General features: G+C 38.7%; 2 protein-coding genes across 3 annotated transcripts; one reads left to right on the plus strand and one right to left on the minus strand.

The window, feature by feature from the left end:
* Window positions 1-249: 249 nt before the first annotated feature.
* Window positions 250-2,361, plus strand: LOC103405587 (uncharacterized). Of its 2 annotated transcripts, XM_070816625.1 has the most exons (3): window positions 379-417; window positions 880-909; window positions 1,045-2,361. In XM_070816625.1, the coding sequence occupies exon 3, from the start codon at window positions 1,137-1,139 to the stop codon at window positions 2,241-2,243; it is 1,107 nt and encodes a 368-aa protein (XP_070672726.1). In that variant the 5' UTR covers window positions 379-417; window positions 880-909; window positions 1,045-1,136; the 3' UTR covers window positions 2,244-2,361. The 2 variants fall into 2 exon arrangements, with proteins under 2 accessions (XP_028952852.2, XP_070672726.1); XM_029097019.2 differs by lacking the exon at window positions 880-909 and having other exon boundaries at window positions 250-417.
* Window positions 2,362-2,525: 164 nt separating this feature from the next.
* LOC103405593 (heat shock 70 kDa protein-like) lies at window positions 2,526-4,837 on the minus strand. Its single transcript, XM_070816624.1, has one exon. The coding sequence runs from the start codon at window positions 4,657-4,659 to the stop codon at window positions 2,689-2,691; it is 1,971 nt and encodes a 656-aa protein (XP_070672725.1). The 5' UTR covers window positions 4,660-4,837; the 3' UTR covers window positions 2,526-2,688.
* Between the last annotated feature and the right edge of the window lie 9,376 nt (window positions 4,838-14,213).

A 14,213-nucleotide genomic window follows, 5' to 3' on the forward strand; every position in this document is an offset into this window, starting at 1 on the left:
GATACTTGTGCAAAATCCTTTTAAAAGTTTTAGTGGAGTCAAGATTCAAAACTAAACTAAAAGTTGGCCCTTTTCATTTTCAGTGATGCTATCCACACACTCATTTTACATTCACAAATCTTCTCAATTTTCGCCGTAGGATTGAATGAATTAAAATAATATTTATGGACAAAAATTAATAAGAATGTGTAAAAGATAAAATAGAGTGTGAATATCATTACCCTTAAATTTTTTTTTATTGATTTGTCAATTTTTTGGTTTTACATGGAAACTGGGAAGATAAACGACATAAGGAGTATAACGCACGACGTCGTCCTCTCCAGCAGCACAGCACGCGCTGGTTTTTTCTTGGGGTCAGTTCGCCAACGCTCTTCTTCTTCTTTTTCTTCCCCATATTGGCTGAAGGCTGAGGATCTGGTTAGTTCTTCTCTCTTCGCTCATGTCAATTTAATTTGGATGTTTATTTGTTTGTGTTTGAAATTTGTGCCATCGGATCCGACTGAGTTTTCCATTTCAATTGATTTGGGGATCTTCTCAACTTTGTAAATCCTAAAGTTAAATAATTGGATTCACTGTGAGTAATTTGCAATATCAATATCATCAATCGAAATCGCCCTTAAATTTTTATTTTTATTTTATTGTGAAAGTTGTGGAAAACCTAATTTTATATGATCGGCAGAGACATAAGTAACCCTAACCCCAGATGGAATGATCCAAAATTAGTACAGAATATAGAGCGAGCTTTGCAATTAGCCCTTTTTATTCAAAAAATTCAACCATTTTCTTTTTATTCAAACAATTCAACCATTTTTCCTTGATTTTATTTTATTTTCTTGTTAATTAGATTAATTTTAGTTTTATAGCTGTCTCTTTGAGCAGCTAAAGATGAAGCTTTTCACTTTTGGAAAGGTTGGTGATTGATCATGCGGTATGAATAGTAGAGGGACTCTAATTTGAATTCTACTTATGATTTGAGCCTTTGCTCGTCCTCATTGTGTTTTGGATAGTCACAGCTTCGTATTGACGTTGAAACGCTAACTGCAGGGTGTATCATCTCCAGGGGAAGCCAACAAACCACTCTCTTCCTACCACTAAAATCAAATCTCGTATCTCTTTCCATCTTAGGAGTATAAAATATGGATGCGGAAACACCTGATCCCCAAACTGTAACCACTAACTTGGAAACCCCAAACCTCTTCACTGACCCATTGACGGACCAGTTTGGCTCCCTCAACGACGTGGCCCATGAGCTCGCTTCGCTCCAGGACCTCGCCACCCGTGGCTCATGGCGTTCCATCCTTGACAAGGTCGCACGGGCCCGAGCCCAATCCCTCCTTCACAAACCCCATGACCACCTTGTTTATTTCACCTACAATGTCCTTGCCTTGACTAAACTACGTAGTTTCCCTGAAGCCTCTGCCGAGATTGATTCCTTAGAAGACCTCGACAGCTCTCGCTACCACTATGAAACCTATCCAAAAGTGTACCCAAATCGGGTTGGCTCCATGGTACCTTTCTCCCTGAGGTGGCTTTATTCCCTATTGCCCATCAAGTTGGGCCAGCGACAAGAGGGACTGGATCGGCTGTACTGCTTGTTAGATTTCGTACGGAGCAAGATCAAAGGAAAAGAAAGAAATGTGAGTGTCTCTGTGTGGAAGAGAAGGGAGGTGTTTGTAATGAATGGTATTATAGGGGTCCATTTGAGTCAGAAGGAGGTATCTGTGTGCTTGAGCTTGATGAACGACTTGCTTAACCGTGATTACACAGACCCCATATTGGTGTCAAAACTGGGTTACATTCAGATGCAAATGGGGGACTTGGAGGGAGCTAAGGGCTCCTTCAACGTGGTCCAAGGGTTGGTGGAGAAGCAGGGTGAAGCGAGCAACGAGTTTAAGAACCTAGTAAGCAGGAACAAGGCCTTGGTGTACGTGGTGGGGAAAGACTACGTGTCAGCAGTGAGGGAGTATGAGGAGTGCATTGAGAGGGAGCAAAACGACGTCGTGGCCATCAACAACAAGGCGCTTTGCTTGATGTACTTGCGTGACTTGTCCGATTCAATCAAGGTGTTGGAGAATGCCCTCGAAAGGGTGCCTACGGTGGCATTGAACGAGACTGTTGTGGTGAATTTGTGCAGTATGTACGAGTTGGCTTATGTTAATCATGCTGATATTAAGAGGACTCTCAATAGCTGGATTGCCAGGGTTGCTCCCGATGATTTTGATTCGTCATCTACGAGGATTTGATTCAATTTATCTTCTTTGTTGCAGATTCCCGTATTATCTGATTGCTAATAGGTTCTGTTAAACAATCACTACTTGTTTGCTTGTTTCAGTTTATAATGAACGATTCGCATTTATGTAACTATTTGAGTGTAATTTTATTCGTTCATCATTCTGTTCCTTGTTCAAGTACCTTCTTTGAAATTTGAGGAAACAAACTGGCTGCAAAAGTCGTCTGCTCGATTTGGAACATAAAATATGAAAGAGAATACGAAAACTTCCAGAAAACGAAAGAGAATAGAAAACTTGCAGAAAACGAAACAAGTTCTTATTTGATTTCAAAAGAGGCTGAAAGATACATCGGTAATAATATTATGCAAACCCTCCCTAATTCCTACAACTATGGCTATGCATTATTCCACACACACTAACTCAACATAACTCATCATACAAAGAGTAGAGTTCAAGCTTAATCAACCTCTTCAATCTTAGGTCCGGCTCCTGATCCACCACCGGAGCTAGCGTTTCCAAATCCACCTCCAGGCATCTGAGCACCACCGCCCATCGGCACATCCCCACCAGCACCTTGATACATTTTGGCAATAATCGGGTTGCACAATCCCTCCAACTCCTTTTGCTTGTCCTCAAACTCCTCCACCTCGGCCAACTGGTTCCTGTCTAGCCACTCAATTGCCTCGTCAATGGCCTTCTCAATCTTCTGCTTGTCTGCAGGGTCTAATTTTCCTGCAACCTTCTCATCCTTGACAGTGTTCCGCATATTGTAGGCGTAGTTCTCGAGTGAGTTCTTGGCATCCACCTTCTTCTTCACCTCCTCATCTTCAGCCTTGTACTTCTCTGCCTCCTGCACCATTCTCTCGATCTCTTCCTTGCTCAATCTTCCCTTGTCGTTCGTAATAGTTATCTTGTTCTTCACTCCAGCTGTCTTGTCTTCCGCCGACACATTCAAGATACCATTTGCATCAATGTCAAAACAGACATTGATCTGAGGGACACCTCTTGGAGCCGGAGGAATGCCCGTGAGTTCAAATTTACCGAGGAGGTTGTTGTCCTTGGTTCTAGCCCTCTCTCCTTCGTACACCTGAATTAGCACTCCTGGCTGGTTGTCGGAGTAGGTAGAGAAGATCTGCTCCTTCTTGGTAGGAATGGTTGTGTTTCTCGGAATCAAAACCGTCATGACACCACCTGCAGTCTCAAGACCAAGGCTGAGAGGAGTGACATCAAGAAGCAACAGATCTTGGACCTTCTCATTTCCTTCGCCGGTTAAAATTGCAGCTTGAACAGCAGCACCATAAGCCACGGCTTCGTCAGGGTTTATGCTCTTGCACAATTCCTTGCCATTGAAGAAATCTTGCAAAAGCTGCTGAACTTTGGGAATTCTCGTCGACCCACCAACCAAAACAACCTCATCAACCCGACTCTTGTCGATTTTGGAATCCCTCAAACACTTCTCAACAGGTTCCATACACTTCCTAAACAAATCCATATTCATCTCTTCAAATCTCGCCCTAGTAATTGTAGAATAGAAATCAATACCTTCGTAGAGCGAATCGATCTCAATTGTGGTCTGAGCGGTGGAAGACAGTGTCCTTTTCGCCCTCTCGCATGCAGTCCTCAACCTCCTCAAAGCTCTGGCATTGCTACTAATATCCTTCTTGTGCTTTCTCTTAAACTCTTGCACAAAGTGATTAACAAGCCTGTTGTCAAAATCCTCACCACCAAGATGAGTATCGCCAGCAGTAGCCTTCACTTCGAAGATGCCTTCCTCAATTGTGAGCAAAGAAACATCGAAAGTCCCTCCACCAAGATCGAAAATAAGAACATTCTTCTCGCCACTCCGGGATCCCTTCTTGTCAAGACCGTAAGCAATGGCAGCAGCAGTAGGCTCGTTGATAATCCTCATCACATTGAGCCCGGCGATGGAGCCAGCATCCTTTGTGGCCTGCCGCTGCGAGTCATTGAAGTAAGCAGGTACAGTGACCACAGCGTTGTTGCAAGGGTGACCCAAATAAGCCTCGGCAATCTCCCTCATCTTAATCAGCACCATTGAGGAAATCTCTTCCGGTGAAAACTGCTTCTCTTCGCCTTTGTAATTTACCACAATCATGGGTTTGTCGCCAGGGCCAGCTACGACCTTGAAAGGCCAGTGCTTCATGTCGCTCTGGACAGAAGGGTCGGAGAACCGCCTGCCGATGAGTCTCTTGGCGTCGAAAACGGTGTTTTGGGGGTTCATAGCGACCTGGTTCTTGGCTGCGTCGCCGATCAAACGCTCGGTGTCGGTGAAGGCGACATAGGAAGGGGTGGTTCTGTTGCCCTGGTCATTGGCTATGATCTCAACGCGGTCGTTCTGCCACACCCCGACGCAGCTGTAGGTGGTACCGAGGTCGATGCCGATGGCCTTACCTTGCGTCTTTGAAGCCATGGACAATAAATCAGTAAGAAACTATAGAATAATTGGTTTGAGAAAACAATGAAAAAGGAAGCAAAATCTGGTTGCTCTGGAAATTTGAATATGTGGTTGGCTGAAATGCTTTTGGTTTGATGGTGAGGTGGGGTTTGGGGGTTCGAATATATATGGGTGAGTAAGGTTCTTGGAGGGCTTCATTGGAGGGGAAGAGAAGGTGGTGGAAGGGACTAGGAGGTTGTGAGAAGAAATCAGTGGGAGAATTAGAACGTCGAAGGTCACACGAGAGACTTCTGGAGGGTGGTTGAATTTTTATGGAGTGGCTGAGTTGGCTTGTTTGCTTTTTCTCTCTTTGGGTGATGGGCTTGGGCTCGTATGTATTCTTATTTACTCTTAGGGCGGTTGGGTTTCTAATTTTTCCCTCTCTTTTTCTTTTTGAAGGAACAAAAGGAAGGAAATTTCCGGTGGTTTTTTATTTTTATTTTTATTTATTTATGAGAGATTAAATGTTCAGAACATAAAAGGATATACTAGGTGTCATGATATAATTGGTGGGATATTTGAAAAATATATCCTCGGATGGTACGTATCAATTATTTTGTTCATTAACTACTTTGGGTGAAGTTAATGAATACTTTTAATTAAAGAGTTCCAACTACTTAGAGCACTTCCAGTGTTTGCTAGGCTTCCCCAGCATACAGACAACCAATCCCTTTTATTGTGGTAATTATATTTTTATATTTTTTAATATTTTATAATTTTTTTATTAGTGGCTAACGTCAACCTTGTGTCACATCCCTTAAGTGCTGTGCTCGTAGATTTCTACCTGGTGGAGAGCCCAAGCTCACCTGGAGCCCAAGCTATATGAATGGGCTAGAGCCAATTGTTGGGGGCATTGGGTCATTCAACGGCCAATTCCCAAGAGAACTGCTACACGTTAGAAATGCTCTTACAACTCTCTTGCAACGATGTTTTTTGTTTTTGGCTAGTACCGTGGTTTATGTGTTCGAAAATATTAGTATTTTAGCTCTATTTAATTATTTGAGTATTTTTGTTAGTTTAGGATTTTGACCTAGTATGCTGGAATTTGTGATTTGTTATGAAAATCTCATCCGTATAGAGACGGGAAGTATTCAAATGCTATTCTTTATAAACCCTAACATCAACATATATGTTTTGTCTGTTTTGACTTTGTTTGCGTCTAAAATCTGCATGGTTTTAGTATCCGAAAATCTACAATCTTCAACGGCAATCTGCATCTGGATTTCTGTTGGCAAACTTGTGTATTTGTTAGATTATAAGGGTTAGTCTCTTACGAGGATAACAAATAATACAATGAGTTCTTTGTGGTCATACAAGTACGTTGTCTTACTGAAGAGACACCAGATTTGGTCGAAATCTTCAAGCATACTTATTGCAAAGGCCAAATCTGGTCTTGGGCATACATTAGACTCCCAACAATTGAAGCATAAGGTATGTTTGACATTCCTTGCATTTCTATCTCATTATTAGGACATTGAGACTTGTTTTACTTTTCTCCCTTGCTCATTGGAACCTCTCCTTTCGAACAGCTATGCATGTTAAACCTTTTTAACACTTTTTCAATGTGAGTCTTCTGAGAAGGACCCAAAAGACATCTCTTCCTAGAACAAAAATAGCCTCACCCATGTCCTTCATTTCGAAGGGTTTTGACAGTAATTTCTTTGTCTCCAGTGACAGATTGAGATCATTACTTGCCAACAAAATGTCATCAACGTACAGTATTAAAAATAAATAAAACTTGAGCCCCATACCTTGAGGTACAAGCAATTGTCAATTTTGCTTTCTAAGAAGCCAAAACTTGTCACTTTCTCATCAAATTTTAAAAATCATTGTCTTGAGGCTTGCTTCAACCCATAGATCAACTTTCTTAGTTTGCAAACCATTTGTTCTCACCCCATTTCAGCAAATCCAGGTGGTTGGACCATGTCAATATCTTCATCTAAAACTCCATTAAGGAATGCAGTTTTTACGTCCATTTGGTGAAGTTTGAGGTCATAATGAGCAATCAAAGCAATGATGATTCTTAGTGAATCTTTGGAAGCCACTAGTGAAAATGTATCGGAGTAATCCAATCCTTCTCTTTGAGTATACCCTTTGACAACTGATCTTGCCTTATATCTCTCAACCTTCCCTGTGAGGGCTTCTTTTGAAAACCCACTTACACCTTATGGGTTTGACAGACTCATTTGATTCCGCCAATTCCCATACTTCATTGGAATACATAGAATCCATCTCTTCTTGCATGGCCATTCTCCACCGCTCAGCCTTCTCACTTGCCAAGGAATACATAGAATCCATCTCTTCTTGCATGACCATTCTCCACCGCTCAGCCTTCTCACTTGCCATTGCTTGCTTGAAAGTAATTGGATCATTTTCAATACCTTCTATATGTTCAGTTTCATTTGCACTTCCTTGCTAAAAAATAACTGAATCATCATCATCTCCCTGGAGTTGCTCACTTTCTCCCACGTATTCCACGAAATCACCTGAAATTGGTGATTTCCTGATTCACTATAAGACTGCCTCCTTGATATTGGAATAGCTTGAATGATTGCTGAACACTGATAGATTCCAACATTGTCTTGTGGCTGCACGTTGGGGCTGCTTGCATGGTTGCTGCATGCTGGAAATTGGTGATTTCCTCAATCTCACTTGGAACCATGGTGTCATTTGACTGGTCTTGTACTTCCAGCGTCCCAAAATCAATGTTTTTGAAAGGCATCGCCTTAGGGTGAGAGAACGAAGATGATACCACTGCCTCAATTTCTCCAAACACAAAATCTCGAGACACTTCATCACTCAGATTCTTCCACCTCTATAAACCTGGCATTAGTTGTTTCAAATATCCTTGTATTCAAAGTGTGAAAAATCTGTACCCTTTGGATCTCTCTGGAAAACCAATAAAATTGCAACTTATTCTTCTGCTTCTGCCTTGCAACCCCACTCGTGAAGGTGATTCAAACTTGGCTTCCTTGAAGTCAAAACCTCAAAATGAGTATTGTTCACTGATTTACTTTGAGACTATTGGATAAGTAATTAGCCACCTTGAGTGCCTCTCCCCACAAAAACGTTCGAAGGTTGGTTCTGCTCATCATACACCTTACCATTTCTTTCAATATCCTATTCCTTCTCTCGGCTACACCATTTTGTGGTGATGTTCCGGGAGTGGTATATTCAGCCTAAATCCCATTTTCTTCCTAAAATTTAGGTATTGCACCCTTTCGTTGTCCGTCATCAGTATATCTGCGATAATAGTCCCCTCCATGGTCTGACCTCAAGATTTTAATTGACATTTCAAGTTGCTTTTCCACTTCATTTTTAAATGGTTTTAAAACAACTAAACACTTGAATTTTCTCAAATATTAGATAAACATATGTATATCTAGAAAAATCATCAATGAATTTCACAAAGTAAATTTTTTTGCAAATCGTTTGGATACGAAAAGGGTTACAAACATCTAAGTGTATAATTTCTAGAAGCTTTTGACTTCAAGTTGATCCTTAACCAAAACAATCCTTTAAATCATCAAGATTCAACATTGGCAAAACGTTTTCCATAACCAAAAGTTCTAATCTTCCTTTATTATTATGTCAAAGCCTCCTATGCCAAAGCTTGGAGGACTGCTCATTAGTTAAGGACCTTTTAAGTGGCAAAACACTACTACAAAAAAATATTTTGCACGACAAAATAAGTTTGTTGCACAAAGTACAATTTCGTCACGCAAAACCTTGCACGACGAAATTTTGTTTGTGCATGGTTCGTCGCGCAAAGCTTATGAAGATAGGGTTTGCACGACAAAAATTAATCTTTGTCGCACAAAGACTAATATCGTGCAAAGATTTTTGTTTTTTATTTATTTTTTTAACTAAAATAAATAAATTTAAAATTTTGCGCAATGAAATATTTTGTCACACAAGGTTTTTGATTTTTTTTTGGGTAAAGTACAAAAAACTACCTTAACTATTGGTGTCACGACACTTTCATACCTTATCTTTTAAAATTAACAATGTCATACCTCATCTTACGAATTTGTGCCAATGTCATACCTTCCGTCAGTTGTCTGTCAATTCCTCAGTTAAATACTGATGTGGCTTGTGGCGTGGCACACTTTATATTAAAAAACTAATAAAATATTATTAAAAATAATTAAAAATATTTTTAATAATTAAATATTCAGAAAAAAAAAGTTTAAGGGATCCGGCCTTCCCTTTCCTCCACCCGCACTACTTCTTATTCTTCTTCTTCTGGGTTGCAGGGGGTTGGGGGGATGATTTTTTTTTCTTCCTTCTTCTTCTTCTTCCTCATTTTCTTCTTCTTCCTTCCTTTCTAGGTTGCAGGGGGTTGGGGGGATGATTTTTTTTTCTTCCTTCTTCTTCTTCTTCCTCATTTTCTTCTTCTTCCTTCCTTTCTAGGTTGCAGGGGGTGAGGGGACGTTTTTTTTTTTCTTTCTTTCTTCTTCTTCTTCCTTCCTTTCTGGGTTGCAGGGGGTAGGGGGGACAATTTTTTTTTCTTTCTTCCTTCGTCTTCTTCATCTTCTTCTTCTTCTTCTTCTTCTTCCTTCCTTTCTAGGTTGTAAGGGGTGGGGGTGGGGATGAATTTTTTTTTCTTTCTTCCTTCTTCTTCCTCTTCTTCTTCTTCTTCTTCCTTTCTGGGTTGCAGGGGGTGGGGGGGACAAATACTTTTTTTTCTTCCTTCTTTCTTCTTCCTCCTCCTCCTCTTCTTCTTCTTCCTCCCCCCCCCCCTTCTCTCTCTTCTCTCCATCATCATCTTTTTCCCCCTTCCTGCAACTGCAACCCAGAAAAAGAAGAGAGAAACAAAAAACCAATTTGTCTTCCCCCCTCCCCACCCCCTCTTCTCCCGCACCCACTCTCCGCACCCAACCTCCCCACCTTCGCACCCAACCTCGCACCCACTACCTACAACAAAAAAAAAAAAAAACCTAGATCCCGTTGAGGTGGAATCGGGAAACCTTCGCCAGGCCGATTTCGAAGGTTGAGAACCTGGGCATTGAGAAAATGGGGGAAATAGGTGTGAAGGGAAGATGGTGGGTGCGGCGGGGGACAGACGAACTGGGTTTTTTTTTTGTTTTTTTGTTTTTTTTCTTCTCTCTATTCTTCTTCTTCTTCCTCTTCTTTTTCCTCCTTCTGTCTGGGTTTGTTGAGGGGGAGAACTGGGTTGGGTTGGGGTTTTTTTTTGTTTTTTGTTTTTTTTTCCTTCCTCCTCCTCTTGTTCTTTTTGGGTTGCAGGAAGATGGGGGGGAGAGAGAGAGAGGGGAAGGACGAACTGACCTTAGGTTTTTTTTTTAACTTTTTATTATTATTTTAATATTTAAAAAATATTAAATAATTTTTTTAGTTTTTAATAATATTTTATTAATTTTTTAATAGAAAATGGGTCCCGGATCAAGCCACATAGCATTTAATTGAGAAATTCACTCCAACCCTAACGGAAGGTATAACATGGCACAAATTCATAAGATGAGGTATGACATTGTCAATTTTAAAAGATGAGGTATGAAAGTGTCGTGACACCAATAGTTGAGGTAGTTTTTTGTACTTTACCTTTTTTTTATTATTTCTCTTATATTAATTTAATTATATTAATTGTTTACGCAATGAAATATTTGGTTGCACAAGATTTTTCGAATTTTTACTTTTTTAATTTAATTTAATTGTATGATTTTATTTTTTTAATTAATTTAATTTAAATTGACATATGAAAAATAGTGATCAAATTATCCAATATATATAATATATTCAAATGCACACATAAATTAACAAAGTACAATAATAAAATCTTAATACAAGTCTATTGTGGTGGTGGAAATGTTTCGATAGCGTCCTAATCCTCAACTTTAGCCATCAAAGTCTCGACAATTCCCTAAAAAAAAAAAATAACAAATATGGTCAAATAACAAAAAAAAAATAATAATAATACCAAAAAATTGGCATAATCTTCCCTAAATTTGGTACACTTCAAACTCCACTCCTCACCCTATACTCAACCCCAAACCCCTCACCAAACTCAAAACTAACTCCAAGAACACATATTAATGAAAAAAAAATTAAAATTTGGGGAGAATATACCTTTTGGCAAGATTGAGAGTGAGTGAGAATGAGAGGGAGGAGTGAGTGTTGAGAGAATTAGAGGAGATAGTGAGAGAGAGAGATGAGAGATTGAGTGAGAGTGAGAGATAATGAAGAAAGAGAAGAGAGATTAAGTGAGAGGAGCGAGTGTTAGAGAGAGGGTCGGATTTGGGGAGAGGGAAAGAGAGATGAGAGGTAAGAGTAGAGAAAGACATTGAGAAAACGGTGGAGAAGTTATTTTGGTTTTAAAAACCGTGCGCGACGAAATATTGGTCTCGCAAAGTCTTAAATTTTTTTTTTTAAATTTCCCAAATCCTATTTTTGGTGCCCGCTAGAGGTGGGTTCGATTCTGTTCGGTTCGGTTTTTCGCCGAAATCGAAAACCAAACCGAAATTACTGTTTGGTTTGGTTCGGTTAGGTTTTTCTTCGGTTTTGGGTTTTTTTGGTTCAGTTTTTCCATGAATTTTTTTTTTCTTTTTAAATCTGGAGGTAGAAGAACCCAGAAGAGCAAAGGAGGAATTGTTGCCATCTTGGTCTGTCAGAGAGCGAAATCCCAATAAGGAACCGTGCTTGCTCTTCGTTCATCATCAATTTCAATTGGTTTTCTTTTCTCACAAAGAAATCATCAAACAATAATTATAAAGAAAATCTAAAGGAAATTTGCTACCAACAAATCATCAAACAATAATTATAAAGAAATATGTTCTTGCTTTGTTCCTGAGATCCCTCTCTTGCATCAGGAATAAAGATGGTGGATTGGGGGCAGCTTCCTCTCCTTGATGCCAAATTGAAAGATTATAATATGCAAAACCCCAACAAAATAATTAAAAGAAAAACCAATTTTAATTCAGCAAAATCACAATATAAATTATATTCGTTTTGATTCGAAAATTACTTGTGAAAGATCGGAAAATCCGGATTAGAATCTTCCAATTTATATGGGTTCCGATTCGAAGAGGGCGAGGGAAAATCATAGTTTGGAAGATGGAATCTGCGAGGAGGATAGGAGAAGATTGGAGAGAAAGTGATTTGGAGGAAGAGAGAAAGGAGAGAGAGACTGAGGAATAGAGGAAGCATAGACGAAGAAAGTAGCGGAGGGGAGAGAGAGTGTAGAAGAAAAGTGAAAGCTAAAATGGAAGTCGGCTAGGGTTTGTAAACTTTAAAATTTTTATAAAGCATAAAGATTAGAATACCTATAAATAACTTAGTTGTACAATTATCGTATCATAAAGCCAACAACAAGTTGGTTTGAAGCAACTATCCGAACCTAGAGGGAAGGGGTTTGAATCCTCAAGCCACCAGGTTTTGACGTATTTGTATATGATTTTCATATATCGATTTGGTTCAGTCCGGTTCTGTTTCTAGACCTCAAAAACCAAAATTGAACCAACCAGATTCGGTTCGGTTATGTTTGACAGCTTCGGTTCTATTTTTTTCTGTCTCGGTTCGATTTTCAGTCCGATTTTGTTTGGTTTTCGGTTTTTCCAACCTACCCCTAGTGCCTGCCCAAATTTTTAGAGTTTTGCACAACGAAAAATTGATCTCGCAAAGTCTCAAAAAAAAATTTTTAAAAAAAATCCTGCGTCCCATTTTTGGCTCCCGTCCAAATTTAAGGATTTTGCACTACGAAATATTGGTCGCGCAAAGTCTGAAAAAAAATTCTGCGTCCCATTTTTGGTGCTCGCCCAAATTTTGAGAGTTTTGCACGATGAAGCGTTGGTCGCGCAAAGTCTTAATATATATATATATATATTTTTTTTTAAATTTTCGCGTCCTATTTTTGGCTCCCATCCAAATTTAAGGATTTTGCACGACGAAATATTGGTTTGTCGCACAAAATGTATAAAAATAATTTTTATAAATAATAAAAAAATAATTTTTTTACAATTTAAAATATAAATAAGATTTAGACGACCAAATATGTATTCGTCGTGCAAAGAAAATAATAAAAAAATAATTTAATTTAACAATATAAAATATAAAAATAAATAAATAATAAGTAAATATTGGTTAGGTGACAAAATATTGATTTTCGTCGCGCAAAGTTTAAAATAAAAATAAAAATTTATGAAAACAACTATATTTTAAAATTTATAATATAAAATTAAATAAAAAACAAAAATAAATTGGTTTGCGGGACGCATGTATACATGATGACGTTGTGCTATTGGTTTTTGCACAACAACCCCATTATGGTGTCGCACACGTTATATTTTAAAAAAAAATTATTATAAAGTTTACTGAAATATGATTTTACTCCCTTCAAATTCAATTTTTTTACATAAAATCCACAACAATATATTTTCTAACAAAAATCCGATCCGAACTACAATAATAAATTTAAAACTACTTAATAAATATATATAATATTCAATTTTTTAAGTGTTATACATACAAAATAAATAAATTTAAAGCTACTTAATATATATACACACACACACACCATTCAACGATCCAACCGTCAAACTTGTTTGTATACACTTCGAGATCGTATACATCAAAAATCACAAAAAGCAAATATTCAAAGATCAAGTAACGGGACAAAACTTTTTAACAGTTATAAACGAAAAATCATGATTTAACGGTTATTTTAACTCCGATTTTGATGATTTTTTATAGCTACACTCCTTGACCGTATATGAATACAATGAATGAATTTGATCTTCAATTTAAAATATTTACACTAGTGTATGTTATTGTAGACATCGAAATTTCGGTAAATAAATGTTGACCGATAAATCAAAGTGTCAACGCTCATGTATTACATAAATTTTACACGTAGCGTGTGGCTCAACGAAAATTGAAATGAGTTGGAAAAGTCATCAAATAGGACACGTGTCAACACCTGGCAGAAACGACCTATTTCATCTGGAATATTATATTCAAAATTAGGCCTTGGAAAATTCTATAAATACAAGCCCATTTCATTCATTTGAAGGACCAATTCATATTACACCTTGAAGCTCTGAAGCTCTGAAACTCCGAAGCTCTCAAGCATCCAGGTTCCCGAAGAATCAAGAAAGCCTTCTTCATTCTTCGTCCATCGTTCTTCCAAGATCAAGTCCCAACGGCCCTTTGGATCAACAAACAATCACCAACTCAAGATTAAGCCCCGACGGCCCTTGAAGAAAGTGTTCTTCATTCTTCGTCCATCGTTCTTCCAAGATCAAGCCCTAACGGCCCTTTGGATCAACAAACAATCACCAACTCAAGATCAAGCCCTGACGGCCCTTGAAGAAAGTGTTCTTCGTTCTTCGTTCATCGTTCTTCCAAGATCAAGCCCCGACGGCCCTTGGATCAACAACATCAACAAATCCACACATCCAACCGTTCTTCAAGATTAAGCCCAAAAGCCCTTGAAGATTCGTTCATCACCGTTATTCAAGATCAAACCTTAGCGGCCCTTGAAGAAACACTCATCCTCAAGATCAAGCCTCAACGGC

Source organism: Malus domestica, chromosome 17 (genome assembly GCF_042453785.1).
Source record: "Malus domestica chromosome 17, GDT2T_hap1".
NCBI lineage: Eukaryota > Viridiplantae > Streptophyta > Magnoliopsida > Rosales > Rosaceae > Malus > Malus domestica.